The sequence below is a fragment of the Chaetomium strumarium genome, assembly GCF_033439665.1.
Source record: "Chaetomium strumarium strain CBS 333.67 chromosome Unknown B0T15scaffold_6, whole genome shotgun sequence".
Taxonomy (NCBI): Eukaryota; Fungi; Ascomycota; class Sordariomycetes; order Sordariales; family Chaetomiaceae; genus Chaetomium; species Chaetomium strumarium.
Window position 1 is genome coordinate 1,177,063 of NW_026944434.1, and position 15,330 is coordinate 1,192,392.

The following is a 15,330-nucleotide window of genomic DNA, read 5'->3' on the forward strand; positions in this document are numbered from 1 at the left end:
TGACAATAGATGAGCGGCTGTTAACCGCTAACCTCGCCGGCCAATTGTAGAAGAAAAGGGTAGTGGTCAGGCCAGAGCTACGGTGAGCACTGACACATGGAAGGATCAAGGCCGGCCTTCCTGCGCGGCCAAAGCCGCACAAACACGCAGGATCCGGCACAGTCAACATTATAAGCCATGTGTAGCCAACTCTCAACCGTCTATCCGTTTGCTTCTTTGGTTTTGGCTCTTCGATCGAATATACAACAAGAATCTCCTTTAGCGGCCCCCCACCCCAACTTCCTGACCTCAGAGGATGCGGTTGAACAGCCCAGCGTCGCTGTCGTGATAGGATAGCTCACCCAAGAAAAAGATCTCAGGTTTGGCGCCAGCATAACGCAGTCAATCCATGAAGCCAGCAAGAACCTTGCTTTCCCTACTGACAGTAGCCGCTGCGGGAGCTGGCGTTGCTGCATCGGCACAATTCATCACCACGAAGACAACAGAGGTGCGCTCGCTGCCTTCACCCCAGCACTTGGATTTCTTCACGGCTTTGCTCCGACGCCCTGTTGACACCTTTTTTAGGCCGCCGTGGATGCCCGCCGAAGCGATCCCGCAAAGCTGGACGCCCGGCAAGAAAACGTCGAGACCGTCCGCCGAACTATAACCCTGACGTCAGGCCAAAACAGTCGTCCCAGCGCAAAACCCCAGCCCTCGTCATCATCACGAAAGCCCGACGACGATGAGGAAGATGACGAGGATACAAGCACGCAAGATGTCAAGACCACCCAATCCGTAGCCGATTCGCAGTCCACCAGCAGCACAGCAGACGATAAGACACGCCTGACAGTGCCAACCTCCACCTCTGCATCTTCCGCCTCCGAAACATCACTACCACGACCTGACGGAGGAAATGGGAAGAAAGGGGGTCTGTCGGCCGGCACAGCAGCGGGCATTGCCGCTGGCGCGGTAGCGGGCATAGCAATAATAGCAGCCATCGCCTTCCTACTGTGGCGGCGGTCGCAGGGCGGCATCCGCGGCGCCGTGGTCACGGCCGAGTACCCGCGGAGCATGGCCGACATGCCGCCACCACCCGGTCAAGACATGGAGGGAGCAGCGACCGGAGTAGGGAGGGATGGTCCTTTCTACCTTGGGATCGGAAACGGCGGCACGTATGCGGAGAGGAGTAGTAGTGCTGGTGGCGGAGGTGGAGGCGGATCAGGGGAGGCGCTGTTTAGGATTCCTCCGGCGGGGACGATGCCTGGTCAACCGGGGTTTGAACAGTCCGATTACTTCCAATCGCCGCAACAACGGCAGCAGCTGGAAGGAGGCGATCTAGGGGAGCAGCGCCCCGTCAGCGAGTTCACGACATATCCGTCGCCGGGACAGCCCGTCCTACCCGTGTCGCCCATGACCCCGTACCGGCCCGACAGTATCCCGGCGGGGCAGCTACAAGGGCAGGAGACCCAGTCGCGAGCTTCAGTCAGTTACCCCGGATTTGGAAGCCCTGAACTCCCGACGTACATGATACCCGGCGGCGACCGGTCACGGGCCATGAGCTTCTCGAGCCTGTCGAGAATCAGTTTCGGAGGGCCGCATACGGCTGAGTTGGTCGGTTCGCCGCCGCCACCGATACCCTCGACCGCGGTTGTGGAGGGTCAGCCGTCCACAAGACGCAACCAAGTGCTGGACTAGCGTGGTATTTGGGAGCAGTATGTGTATGTTCGAGGGCAGGGGTTCGCTGTAGATAGCGGCATGTCGAGCACTCTCTCTCAAGATACCCCTGAGGCTTGGCAGCTTTGCCATTTAACTCGCAGCGTAGCCAGAGTGCATCTTCAACCATGGCATGGATTACCGGGAACATCCTATACGTCCCAGTTCATGTCGAAGAAGCCTGCGAGCCACGTATCCGAGTCTTCCGGCTGAAGGAACGGCTCAATCAGCCCATCGATATTCCCATTGATGAGAGGCTCCGCGGGTGCTGCTGACCCCAGCTTGGGGTTCCCTTCCACTGCAGACAAGTCGCGAGCCCAGCTGTTCTTCATTAACGTCATCAGCTTGACGAACCTGGCAAACGTGTCCTCCTCTTCCGTTGGCCCGACCTCCATCCGCCGCAGCGCAGCGACCTCCTCATACCCAAGCCTGAGCCGGTCGCAAAAGGCGATCAGGTCGCACTTGCTCCGGACGGCCTGGCGGTCCCAGGCCGGATCATCGAGGATTGACAGGCGGTGGATCGTCACGAGACAGTGAGCCATATTCCACCAGTAAGGGAAGGTCATGCCGACATAGACGTAAGGCGGAATCGAAAAGTGTCTGTCAAACCATTCCTTGGCTGCGCAAAGGCTTGCTTCCATGGCCTCGTAGCGTTCCATATCGGATATGGTGCCGTTGAAAGTTGATTTTGGCTTGGCCATGGCCAGCTCGAGGATTGCGAGTTCGGCGTAGGATATGTGACTGAGGATCGTGTCTTGGTTTCTTGTTAGTGGGCGCGGAGCGGTGTACTCCCAATGGAAGGCCACATACCGTTTTGCTGAAGATGGCCGGGGAGCTGGGCTTTCGTGCTGCGCAGCTGCGACCGCAGAGAAGACAGGACGTAACCCGGTGGGATACCGTCCGGTGATTGGGACGTAGCGCGGGTCAGTTGCTCGATTATCAGCTGAACTTTGACCTGGGCCACCAGTAGATCGTCGCCTTCCCATTCTGGCTGCCGAGAGAGTGTCTGGAGGTGCTCGTCCATGTGGGGCGTCCAGTTCAACGCATCCAGTCTTTTCAACGAGTGCGATATTCTACAACCGTGTCAGCAAGTGAGCAGATCGTTGCAGGAGCTAAATCCCACGAACTGTGAAGTAAGCAAAAAGCATGCTAGCACAGCTCGCATCTCTACAATAGTCTTCTCCTTGGGGGCAGGGAGATAGGACATCTTCAGGCAGACCGCAATGTACCCCTCGCCGGGGATTTTGTTGAGGCCCAGGTCAAACACCAGAGACTTTGCAAGAGAAGCCAGGAGTGAAAGAATCGGCTTATCTCTCCTAAGATAATAATGAGTCCTGGTGAAATTATACGTGTCAATGTTTGCTGGCTCTCGGGCTAGAGAAAGGGACCCTTGCTTACCAGCCCAGGACCACAACCAGGCCGAGAAGAAGATCGATGTTTTTCTCATTTTCGAATAGCATTTTCTGGGCCAAATACCTCTTTCCCGCTTCACACATAGCGACACGCCGGTCCGCGTTTTTGCAGGTGATGGCCATAATGTTAAACCACAAAAACGGATATTGCACTTTGAGCCCCTCCGCAGTCATAGTAGCAGGCAAATGCACGAAAGGTATGAATATGAGCATGTACTTGCGGAAAGTCGCGAGGCTCTCTTCAGCCTCGGCGGGGTCCGGCTGGATGGATGGCAGGTCCACTGAGGGCACTGACGAGACCGTGTCTCGAGACACAGAACCAAAAGGGCCCGGAAGGAGGTTGTCACGGGGGGGCCATGCCCGGGCTCTACCGGGTTCTGAGTCGGGCTTTTGGAAAGGTAGGATTGCAGGGGCGCAGGAGAACGGCGAGCTGTCTTCGGTACGGCTCGTGTTCGAGTGATTGCTCATGGCCGGCGTGCTGGCAGAGGTGCTGCCCGCCGTATCAACGGGAGATGACACCTTGTCTGTCGCGGCGGCCTGATGTCGGAGCAGCGTGACGAGGTCTTCCAACTTGGCCTCCAGCTGGGCGGCTCGGGACACGTGGGCTTTCTTGCCATTGCGCTTCCGGACAGAGACGGACGGCACGCATTCTTTCTTCAGCCTATGGCATCTGATTCCAATGTCAGCCTCGCAAAATGAAAACAGGCAAGGGCAAAGCTCTCGTTAGAAGGGTGTGCATGAACGGGTGGGTCGCGCCGTGGACAGCCCAGAGCGGGGTTCAAGAACATGCCGGACCCGGTGCCGAGGACTCGGCGCGTCATTCCGCCAGCCCTCGACGGGGTAGTGTAGGTAGGCGCCGCGATGTCGGTGCAGGTACCCGGCCCGGCGCATTGGTCAAAGCCAGATTCGGCAAAAATGTTGTATTGTACTTGCCTTTCGCAGTCAGGCCCACCGGACCGGTAGATGCATCTGCACTTCGCACGCGCACAGTTCGTGCATGCTCTTCCGTAAGGCGCTGGCGTGCCACCTGCTACTCCACCGCCTCCCGACTCCATTGTGCTTCTAATGGACCCCAATGGGGGTCCGGGTTGGTTGAGAGACGGTAGAAGTAGATCTTCTAGGGCGGATTGGAAGCCGAGCCGAGCACATGAATGATGAAGGCCGAGCTGTTCAACCGGCCAGATGTTACTGAAACAGACCGATCCCGCTCAAGCAAGTATAAGCAGCAGGAAGATATGGTTATTACCGAATTTCCGTGCGTCTCGAGTCTAATGTAGAACGCAAGCTTGAAACGAGGATTCTGCATCAACAGTTCAAACCATTGATGATTGGAGTCGGGAATCGGACAAATCCGCAGCTTCCGAACCCCGCTTCATCAAATCCGCCGAGGGGCAGCCGGCAGGCACGTGGCAGGGCACTACCTACATCATGCATGGTCGCGCGCCCGAGAGTAGGGTTAGGGGTAACTATGAATTGCAAGCAGCCTAGTTGCGAGACAACCCGAGACACCTTAAACAGCACCTTATAATAATAATTGACAAAGTTGGCCAAGAGCCGCCCTCAAGGTAGCATCGCTGTCGAGCACCGGCAACCCAAGTCAGACATCTCGGGCACTGCTATCGGGAGCACAGCGCCGGGAAATCCCCCATCGACAGGCACCCTTCCCCGGCTACCGGCTCCCGCTCCTAGCCTGGCGCCTATCGTGGCGGCTGTGCTAGGTTTGGCGGCGGCGGGGGAGGCGACGAATTCCCAGAGAGTGAGGAGCTTGTCGTATTCCATTTACCTCAGAGTCGCAGTTATTAACGTGAAATATTCTTAGAAAGCGGGCAACCGGACTAAACTCTAAATTGTGGTCAACAAGGAATGGAATCAATGGATTCTGGGGTCCGCCCTCCACATCCCTCGCGCCGGTGATGATAAATGCTGCCGATGCTGTCCTCGGGCCAATTTCAGGTCGGGCAGAGGTGAGATAACGAGGCAGAGATGTGTTATACTACATCCATGATTTGTTGTACTGGTGAGGCCACTGGATGAAAGCTCGGTTAGTCGACTAGTCCAGGCCTAGGCCGTCTGCCCTTCTGCTCCCGTATCAGTCGGTGCCAGGAAGGTGCGACCTGCCTCGCCTTCAAGTGAGTCGCCTACAGCTCAAACTGATGACCACCGACTTTGCGGAACACTGCTTAGGTATCTTACCTGCATTGTCGAGTTTCATTTGCAATTCCTACTCCGAGGTTTTCAGAATTCCTCTTTCTGCTCTCCAGTGCCCCTCACACTGCCCTAGGGCCTCGTTTCGCAACTTTCCTAACCATAAGTCGGCAAAGCGAGCTTCGCAATGGGCCGAAGGCCAAGGGCATCGAGCTCGTCGACCAGAAGCTTGGCTGAGCATTCAGCAGCGCCCTGGACACTTGATGCTGACGCTGCTCCTTCGCGGGAACGAACTCGGCCCTCGCAGAAGCCTTCGGTCGTCGAGAAATCTCAACCTGACGATGCCGATGTTGAAGATGGTGTCGTCACCGCCAAGCATGAACCCAAGTGGATGAGCGGTACCGGGCTCGTGATTTTAATGCTTTTGGTTACCACTGTCGTCTTCCTCATGATGCTTGATGCTTCGATTATTGCGACTGCAGTAAGTGAAGCTGCCCACATCTCTGACCGTGCTAAGACCGACCCTCCATGGCCCTAGATTCCACGCATTACAGATGAATTTCATTCCCTTCGAGATGTCGGGTGGTATGTGACCGCTTTCCAGCTGGCTAGCGCAGCTCTGCAGCCGCTCAGTGGTAAGGTTTACCACAAGTTCAGCAACAAGATCTCGTTTCTCGTTTTCTTCGGCATCTTCGAGCTCGGGTCAACCATCTGCGGAGGTGCAACATCGTCGGCAATGCTCATTGCCGGACGCGCTGTGGCTGGGATTGGAAGCGCTGGCCTCAACAACGGCGCCCTTACGATCATCGCTTGTGCCGTACCTTTGCCGAAGCGACCTCTTCTGACGGGGATGATGATGGCGTTATCGCAAACCGGCATTGTTCTCGGGCCGCTTCTGGGCGGCGCTTTCACGCATTACGCAACATGGCGCTGGTGCTTTTACGTCAACCTGCCCATTGGCTTGGTTGTCGTTGCCGGGCTGCTACTTGTTCGGATTCCTGACCAAGCCTCAAAGCCAAGACCGTGGACAGTCCTTCGACGACTCCATCTCGAATTAGACCTCCCGGGCTTTGTTCTTCTCGCCCCGGCCGCGGTCCAGCTTTTGCTCGCCCTTTCATGGGGCGGAACCAAATATGCATGGAAATCGGAGAACATCATCGGGCTGTTTTGCGGCTCTGGTGCAACTGCCTTGGCCTGGCTGGCCTGGAATTTGTACCGGGGTGACGATGCCTTGATTCCCTTCTCCATTCTCAGAGTGAGGGCGGCATGGTCTGGTGCACTCACTCAATGCTTCCTTTTGACGATCGTCTACTGCGTGTCGTTCTTCTTGCCCATCTATTTCCAGGCAGTCCGTGGTGCGAGCCCCATGATGAGCGGTGTCTACATTTTACCCGGCATTATCAGCCAGCTTTTGATGACAGCAACCGGGGGTAGGCTAGGTAAGAATCAACGCCTGGCTTTACGGGTGCAGGGAGGTTTCCTCTAACGTGGGTCGCAGTACAATGGACGGGCTATGTTATTCCGTATATCGTACTTTCCGGCACTTGCAGCTCGATCTCCAGCGGTCTCATCTCAACTTTCTCCCCTACCACCTCTACCTCCAAATGGATTGGATATCAGATTCTCAACGGGGCTGGCCGCGGGTTGGGCATGCAAATGGTGTGTATGACGAGTCTTAGTTCTTTTCGTGCCCAGAGTGCTGATCACTTCTCATTGCAGCCCCTTATCGCCGTTCAGGCCGCCCTCAAACCCGAAGATGTCTCTATCGGCATGTCGATTGTTGTCTTCGTCCAGAGCCTTGGAACCGCCATCACACTTGCCGTGTCGGATGTCATATTCCAAGGAGGCTTGGTATCCGAGCTGTCCAAGCAGGCCCCGCTTGCTGATGCCGCAGCCATCATCGCCGCAGGGGCAACCAACTTCCGAAACATCGTCAACGACCGGGATCTGCAAGGTGTGCTGATGGCGTATTCCATCGCGATCGATCGCGTCTTCTACCTCGTTGCTGGCGTTGGCGGCCTGGCGGTGCTCACATCTCTGTTCCTCGGCTGGGTGAACGTGAGAAAGGAGGTAGGTAACAGCAAAAATGACCAAGTTGGCGGGGGAAACGAGAGGAACTGCAGTGGAAGGGGATTCGAGCTGCAGAATATGGACGGTGGGGAGAGCCGCCTGGGTGCAGCTCGAGACTCTATCAGAAACTGCTGGCACAGAACCCAAGTACGACAGAACTATTGACGGGCATAGGTCCAGTTCGTGAACACTGCCTGACACGACAAGAGGTAGCTTACTAAAAAACAGTATCGGAGGAGAGAGGAGAGGATTACTTGCACCGGGGCTTATAGAGGACATCTGATATCTCAGCGTAGACAGCGTGGCTTAATAGATTGTCTTTCCCTTTCTAGACACATCGCATCTTCTCCAGCGCTACGGACTGGATAGTACTCTGACCTCCTGATTCCTGATACATTGGATAAGAACGCCAGGAACTAGGAACTGCTTAATGACCGCTTAGTAGTACTGTACATAACTCGGGCAGCTGTTATCTCGAGCACCGACAGGAGGGGCGTTATGTGTCACAGTGCTTCGTAGGCGCATACCTGTACCACACGGCTCAGGGTATAATAGTTCGAATCCTTCTCGGTTTCCATAAATTGAGTCACCCTAGCACATGGAGCACGACGGGGTAGGTGACGGTTTTCGAGGACGATGGAACGAAGGCTACCCTACCCTTGCTTCAGAGCAGGATGGGAGACACGAGGATGCGGATTCCCCAAGGTGATTATGATGGCATGGAATCTCTTCTCTATGTCGCAGCAAAAGCCGCGATCACAGCGAAAAAAAAAATTGGAAGCATCTCTTTGAGTAGCGTGTCATCCTTAGTGCAGGGGCCATGCTAATCTTCTCTGTATCGTTTCAAATTGACCAAATGCCCCGAAGGGCGAGGAAAGAAAGGAAGAAGAATTGGAAGATGGTGGGCGGGTGACCAAATATTTATATGGAGGAATAGGTGGTTTGTGCACGCCGACAAATTTGAACCTACTCCACAGCCACACAGACCAGCTCGAGACAGGCCCAAGCAATGTGGCTGTACGGGGTAGGTATTGCGCCAATAATGCGGCTGTGCTGCATCTCAATGCAGCCGACACAGCTCAACCTCACTTGTGTCGACACAGGACCACCGAAGCTGCTCTAGCAGTGTTGTACGCCAATATGGCGCGAATACCACTTGCCATTTTCCTGTTGGCCATTCTAGTCACCGTAGCTAACGCATGTGAGTCCATACTCCCCAATCTCTGCTCGCAGATCATCATCCCTTCCAAGTCCACCTCGACCGTATCTCTCAACCAAAGAATAAAGGGCTCACCGAACCTCCCAGCGGTCCCTTCCTTCTGCAAGTGCACCTGCTTCCAAAACAGCACCATCATCCCCCTCGGCCCGCAGCACGACGGTAACAATAATCCGGCTGCCCCACCTCCTAAACCTCCATCCTCCTCCTCGTCCACGTCACCGTCCTCGTCCTCAAGCAGCAGCTCGCCCTCCTCCGAATCAGCAACTATCGCTTCCCAACCGCGCTCCGGCCCCCTCCATTTCCTGTTGTCCCGCGAATCCTCGACCTCCTGCGCACAATGCAACCGCGCCTTCTGCCAGAAATACAATCTGCCCATCTGCAAGGGCGCCGAGGACAAGGACATCAAGACCATGTGCTTCCAGCGGGACAGCCGTAAGGACCAGATCATTGTGTGGAGTTTTATCTTGGGGACCGCAGGCCTGCTGGGCTGGGCTGGGGTGAGGAGGGTCGCGGATTCTGCTAAGGAGCGGCAGAGGGCGATGAGCCTTGGACAAGGCGCTGCTAGTGGAGGGAGGCTTGGAGCTGGGATTGGGGGGCTTCTGTTAGGTGGTACTGCTGGAAGCAATAATCGGCGGGGTTCACGATTGTCAAGAAGAGCTGGATCTGGAGGAGGAGGAGTGGAGAGAAGGTTGTATGATCCTTTGGACGATGGGCACGATGGGCGTGGTCCCCAGAGGCCTGGGTAGAGTTGGCGCTGTGTGCTTTTGCATGGCGTTATCGGAAGGGCTATCGTATGGGGTTAGCTCCTGTTTGAACATTGCATGGACTCCGAGTCGCGTTTCAGCATTCAAGTGGCACACGTAGAACCCGGTGATTGCACTCGAACGGGTGTTTGTTTCTGACTAGGTAGGGCGTGTGTATGATCCCCTCTCTAGGAATGCGTGTATCACCCCATAACGACCAAAAACTATTGGCATAGGATATAGAACAACCTTTTCTAAAGCCGTAGGTCGCCTTGTTTTGTTTTCCCCAACCCAACCACAAGGACCTGCAATGCTCATTCCGAACGACTTTCCGGAAAACTTTTGGTACTGCCCTTCCACTCCCGGACCAACCGAGGATACGCTGCTTCCTCATTCTGCGTCGTCCTTGAACTTCTGAAGCGACTTACTCCTCCTCCAGCAGAGTCGTCTTCGGCTCGCCGTTCTCTGCTCCGCCGGTCAATTTCCGGCGCTCACGAACAGCCGCTGCGAGATCTTCGAGGACTTCAACGGTCGTCTCCCAGTCAATGCAGGCGTCTGTAATGCTCACGCCCTTCTTCAGGGCCGAAGGGCCCTCAGGTGGCACCTTCTGGTTGCCCTCGTTGATGTTGGACTCGATCATGACGCCGATAATGGCCTTCTCGCCTTCACGCAGCTGCTCTGCAATGACCTTGGCGACCTTGGGCTGATTCCTGTGGTCCTTGTTCGAGTTACCTGATCTGGTTAGCGAGATGCAAACCATACTGAGGCGTGACGAGAATATGCACTCACCATGGGAGCAGTCCACCATGATTGCCAGCTTCTGGCCCTTCTTGATCAAGGTCTCCTTGGCAGCTTGGATATTGGCCTTGTCGTAATTGGGGCCCTTCGAGCCGCCCCGCAAGATGACAAAACCGTGCTCGTTCCCCTTGGTGCGGGTAATGGCTGCAAGACCTTGTTTGGTGACACCCATGAAGTGATGCTTGGCGGCGGCAGCGCCAATGGCATCAATGGCGACGCCGAGATTTCCGTCTGTTCCGTTCTTGAAGCCGACCGGGAAAGACAGACCAGAGGCTAGCTCACGGTGAAGTTGACTCTCTGTGGTCCGCGCACCGATGGCACCGACTGAGATGAAGTCGGCCAGGAACTGCGGGGATATCGTGTCAAGCATTTCGGAGGCAATGGGCATGCCCGTCGAGGTAAGGTCTCGGAAGAGCTGCCTGGACACCCGAAGCCCCTTGTTGATCTTGAAAGTTTGGTCGATATCGGGATCGTTGATCAGGCCCTTCCAGCCCACTGTTGTCCGCGGTTTCTCGAGGTAGGCGCGCATCACGATAACCAGATCGTCCGAGAACTTTTCGGCAACCGCCTTCAACCTGTGTGCGTATTCAATGGCTGTGGCCGGATCATGGATGGAGCAGGGTCCGACTATGACCAAAAGGCGATCGTTCCGACCCATGATGACGCCCACAGCGTCCCGTCTCCCCTTGATAACTGTCTGAAGAGCCTCATCTGTCATAGGGATCTCGGAAATGAGCAGGGCAGGTGGAATGAGGGGGTCCTGGCCCAGCACTTTTGTGCACAGAGAGCGTCAGCGTCTGGCCATTGTCTCTGGACGAAAGGGAGCATTTGGGTTGGTCATAGCAAGCCAGTTCTGCTCGGCACAATCTGGGAGCCATGAGGAGGATGTAGGGAATCGTACCTCTCATGTCATCGGCCTGGAGGGGCGCCATTTCAACTCCCGGCATCTTGAAGGAATTCTTGAGGATATCGTATGGGATAGGGTTTTGGTAGGAAAGTAGATGTGATTCTCAGGATGTGTTCAGAGGACGAGGGCGAGGTTCGCTAAAATGTAAGAGGCCTTTGCGGAAGAGCCCGTGAGAGCGAGGAAGGTGCAGCCCGCTTGTGGGAACCCAATCCAGCGAGGAGGCCGACTGAAGTAAAGCTTGAGAGACGGGTGTGTTGGCGGGCAGGTAGTTAGGTAGAGGGCTGTTAGGGCTGATCGAGCTGTTCGAAAAAGCAGAATGCCAATTGAGAGCAAGGGAAGCAAAGACAAATACAAGTGACTCAGACTGCCCCAGTCAGTTCACGGGGGAGGTCGGTCCGGGTGCGCGGTGCCAAACAGGGAATTCACCTGCGGCGGAACAAAACACTTAACAAAGCAGCAGTACTTCGAGGTCCTTATTAGCATTACGTCTCTGGTTGATTGGAACCGATCAGTCACTGGTACTACTTTATACCCTCTGCATGCCTGAATACGGAGGGCTCGACGGGCATTCGGGTTCCGCCCAATAATTCCATGCTCAATGCAGCCACCTGAGGACTGGGACCAAAATCATCAATAACATGGTGGGGGAGGGGTCAAAATCTGTTTCTGCCGCTGCATCTTCACCGCCCTTCTTGTCACAAGCTGTAACCATAAAACGTGTTCGCATGATTGGCCCCGGGTTCCTGTGGAGACTCGACATTTGTGGCCGTTCAGGGCGACGAGGTATTGACATGCCGGTTGCTTGCGCGGGCGGTTTTATTCTCAACTGTAGCTCGCTTCCAGCTCCTTGGCTTATTAGTGTATCTGTCTCGCTGGTTTGCTCAACTGCGGCCTTTTATGATGTGGTCAGTTGGCGATGTCCGTTGTGCAGAATTTACCACTTAGGTGGTTGTTATGTTATGTACACTAAACCAGTTATGTCAACGATTTATTCAGTCTGGAGTCGAATTATGTTTGACTGAGCCGGTCGACCATCTTTTGTCCTTACCTTGCAAGGGCCGAGGATCAGGCCGGCAACCCGACCGCGATCGCCCGGGCCGGCGGTAGTAAGGTAGCACCGATCAGGGTCCAGCAGACGGGCTAGTAATTGCCGGAATCGGCGAGGTTGGCTCCAAAACCAATGGCTTCCTTCTCGGAGCGGGTTAACCCAGTAGTGGTTATACAGCAATACGCCCTTGCCCTTTAGCTTGCGGGCTGCAACTTCAGGCTGTCCACCTTACTCCCACAGTAGACACTGAGAGCCATGCACACGCTCTTTCCTGCTTGGCCTACGGCCTGGCTGTTCCTGCTGCGGTCATTACCAGTCTTGAGCATCTCAGTGTCCAGTGAACCAATGGACCGCTTTGTAAGGCTTCAGGAACTCATACTAGTAGCACTAGCAGATATGCAGAAGTCAGGTCGAAGTGTTCCTGGGACCTACGCCGAGGATGTATGTACCTATCTTGAAGCAATTCTGAAACTGGATCTCCCCTGCTACCTTTTTCGGCTAGCTGAGAAGGTGCCCCTTACCTTTCGAGGACGCCTGCCATGGCTGCGCACCTTGCAGGACACTGCGCCAGCAAACATCTGCCCTGGATCGGAGGATAACGTTAGTTCCTGTTCGAATAGTTTCAGGTTTGCTTCGTTGTAGGTCTTCCAGGTTTTATTACCGGTTGTCCCACCGCACCAGAAGTATCCGATAACTTCGTGTAATGATTTCTCCCACGCCTTTATTACCTAGGTACCTACATATTATCATTACTAGTATTTGTTATGCACTTTCGGGCTAGATTGTAGCTTGCATTCTTTCTTCCTCACAGTTACACCTTGCTGCACGTAGTTAACACCAGTCGTTGATTGTTCCGACTTCCACCCCGAACACGACGGCGCACGGAAAGCACCCGGCCTAAGTTCGCTCGCTCGAGCGTGAGGGATGAGATGATTGGGAAAGGAATCCCTTTTGGTCTTTTTTGAACGCCCGATCTTGTAGTCCGCAACAGTACTTCAGAGTTTTGTCCGTGAGGTGCTGGGCTGTATGAGTCGCAGCAGGACTTGTTGACCCAGGTCAGGAGGAGTGGGCTGATAAAGAGAGCAAGAGCACCCCACCGGACCCTGGACTCCATTTTGCCTTGAGCTCCACTCCACTGTGACTGCCTGCTATCTCCATCGCCCCTCAGTCTGGATTCACTTGCATTCTTTGGAGTGCAGAGTCCCAGGTTGTACTCTTGCAGCAGCCGCGGCTGCAAAGGACAACCAAAACCCATTGAAAACATCTTGAGAGGCAGTTCATCAGTTCAATTTATTTGTTCTACCAATTGCTGATTATTATGGTGTGATCTACCGCTTTACACATACCCGGTTCCCATCAATTACTCCGACTTCGCCGGTTAGGTATGGTCAAGCACGGCTATAGCGTTTCATCCTCGCCTTGCAGAGTGCGAGAGCGCAAACTCCGCCTTCCTACGCCGGGCTCTCGAGGTCTACGAGACACAGCCTAGAAGAGCAGGATGTTCGTGAACCATCAGCTTGAGCGACATCGAAAGAGGCAAAGAGAAGAGGAGGAAGGATCGTTGGGAGACCCAGTAGGATTCACCGAGCACAGAAGTGTAAGTGCTTGACTTGGCTGGCTGGATATCATCACCTCTTCCGCAACTTCCGAACATCTGCGAGCATCTTGCTGGCTATTGAACTGAGAGCCGCCTGTCCATCCTCAGTCCCAGTTGAAACCTGTTCGGCGAGACCATGGCGATCTGACATGCGCTACAGAAACGCCTGCAGTCACTACCCCTTAGGAGATCTCCACAGTCTAAGAGATGGGGCGATCCTCTGGGCTTCCCTCTGCCGCACGCGACATTTGCCGTGTCCGACACGATCCAGACCAGTTCGCCACAGGAGCCGCATCGCGAACAGGAGATGTGGGCAGATGAACCTGAATTAGTTACTGGCACTCGGCTTTCTATGACCGCTGCAGGATCTCTCGATGGTGATATGGACATGATGGACACATCAGAGCCAGCTTCCGGTCCGTATCAGCCGAGTTTCCAAGGCCAGCCTGTTACCGAGCCAGCGTCGTTCCAGAGGGATCAATCCGGGCCCAGCGTATCGGGCCGCATGCCTACTCCGATTCAGCCGACCTTCGCAGCCCAAATACGGGGCAAGAGCTGGAACGGCGGGAACGCTACACATGGCGATGCCCTTGCCACCACCCCCGAGGAACCGAACGCGGCGTCATTCGGCAGGAATGAATTGGTGGACATCTCGCCCCAGCCCCTGGGCGGTGCGGCGGCTTCGCAGGTCATGACGGACTGGAGCATGGTGCAGAATCGGCGACTTCCCTCGCCCATTAGCGAATGCGGTGGAGACGACAGCCTGGAGAGCACCAGGATGGCACTTGACTCATCGACTCTGTCGGAGGGCCCGTTGAGCCACCTTACCCACGAGCATCCATTGTTGGCAGGCCTACCACCACGCGCTAGTTCAGCGATGGAGGGACGGTCAGTGCGGCAAGCCACTCCCGCATCGGAGAATCTGAGTGGCAGTGCCATGGATGTCGAGGCCCCGGCTGCAACGTCGCCACCGAAGAAAGGCCACACCAGGTCGAAGCACACGGTGAATTCGTGGACCGCGCTCCAGCCTGGCATGAAGCGGTCGTTCAGCATAGGGTACAGAGCGGACTGCGAGAAGTGCCGGATGAAGGTGCCTGGTCATTTTAACCATATCATCATTTCATAGGAGGACTATGAGGGGAAGCGCATCAGCATCGTCGAGCCGGCAGTATGGAGGATCCAGAAACCGGGACGGCGCCATCCTTGGGCGACGATGACTAATATGGCATAGGAACGGCAGGATGAGTCTGAGTAAATGGGTCGGTTGATAATGAGGTATCGGAATGGTTCAGTGCAGCAGGTTTATCACAATTGGGCAGCGGTCGGTTTTGCCCTGAGCCACTCGTTTAGCCATAAGGGCGTCACGATAGCGTATTTTGTCTCCTGGGTCTTTGTTCGGTTTGCGCAGGCATTTCGCGTAGCGGCAGTCTATGGGACACGTCTTCTGCCATCATGGTCCGCAAGCATCGCCAGCCGAATGCAACGGGGGTCACTGGGAGGAAAGCGAATAGGGATTTTCCATCACAACTGAATGACAGAACCCCAATGTTATACGCAGTTGGTGACCTTGAATATACCGCGGCACTGGGGATGAGATCCAATAGATGGCCATGCAGCTGTTGCCTGGTAAGGTATGTACAGACAGATTCCAGGCCGAATGATGCATGCCCATGTCGACTCTACATTATAATACAGTCGC

General features: G+C 55.2%; 6 protein-coding genes across 6 annotated transcripts; 4 read left to right on the forward strand and 2 right to left on the reverse strand.

Moving 5' to 3' along the window:
• Positions 1-279: 279 nt before the first annotated feature.
• On the forward strand, positions 280-1,759 carry B0T15DRAFT_265237 (uncharacterized protein). The gene is made up of 2 exons (XM_062863396.1): positions 280-487; positions 565-1,759. The coding sequence occupies exons 1-2, from the start codon at positions 389-391 to the stop codon at positions 1,672-1,674; spliced, it is 1,209 nt and encodes a 402-aa protein (XP_062718941.1). The 5' UTR covers positions 280-388; the 3' UTR covers positions 1,675-1,759.
• Positions 1,760-1,844: 85 nt separating this feature from the next.
• On the reverse strand, positions 1,845-3,925 carry B0T15DRAFT_495733 (uncharacterized protein; the record flags this gene model as incomplete). The annotated part of the gene is made up of 5 exons (XM_062867121.1): positions 1,845-2,446; positions 2,503-2,765; positions 2,820-3,026; positions 3,091-3,765; positions 3,900-3,925. 5 exons carry the CDS (start codon positions 3,923-3,925, stop codon positions 1,845-1,847), a joined length of 1,773 nt encoding a protein of 590 aa, XP_062718942.1.
• A 1,511-nt stretch (positions 3,926-5,436) lies between these two features.
• On the forward strand, positions 5,437-7,484 carry B0T15DRAFT_401281 (major facilitator superfamily domain-containing protein; the record flags this gene model as incomplete). The annotated part of the gene is made up of 4 exons (XM_062865099.1): positions 5,437-5,730; positions 5,788-6,688; positions 6,748-6,908; positions 6,969-7,484. The coding sequence occupies 4 exons, from the start codon at positions 5,437-5,439 to the stop codon at positions 7,482-7,484; spliced, it is 1,872 nt and encodes a 623-aa protein (XP_062718943.1).
• Positions 7,485-8,227: 743 nt separating this feature from the next.
• B0T15DRAFT_539379 (uncharacterized protein) lies at positions 8,228-9,411 on the forward strand. The gene is made up of 2 exons (XM_062869727.1): positions 8,228-8,520; positions 8,626-9,411. The coding sequence occupies exons 1-2, from the start codon at positions 8,460-8,462 to the stop codon at positions 9,282-9,284; spliced, it is 720 nt and encodes a 239-aa protein (XP_062718944.1). The 5' UTR covers positions 8,228-8,459; the 3' UTR covers positions 9,285-9,411.
• Positions 9,412-9,705: 294 nt separating this feature from the next.
• Positions 9,706-11,011, reverse strand: B0T15DRAFT_401213 (uncharacterized protein; the record flags this gene model as incomplete). The annotated part of the gene is made up of 3 exons (XM_062865095.1): positions 9,706-10,013; positions 10,071-10,850; positions 10,981-11,011. The coding sequence occupies 3 exons, from the start codon at positions 11,009-11,011 to the stop codon at positions 9,706-9,708; spliced, it is 1,119 nt and encodes a 372-aa protein (XP_062718945.1).
• Positions 11,012-13,608: 2,597 nt separating this feature from the next.
• B0T15DRAFT_539383 (uncharacterized protein) lies at positions 13,609-15,184 on the forward strand. The gene is made up of 2 exons (XM_062869728.1): positions 13,609-13,631; positions 13,740-15,184. The coding sequence occupies exon 2, from the start codon at positions 13,939-13,941 to the stop codon at positions 14,755-14,757; it is 819 nt and encodes a 272-aa protein (XP_062718946.1). The 5' UTR covers positions 13,609-13,631; positions 13,740-13,938; the 3' UTR covers positions 14,758-15,184.
• Positions 15,185-15,330: the final 146 nt, after the last annotated feature.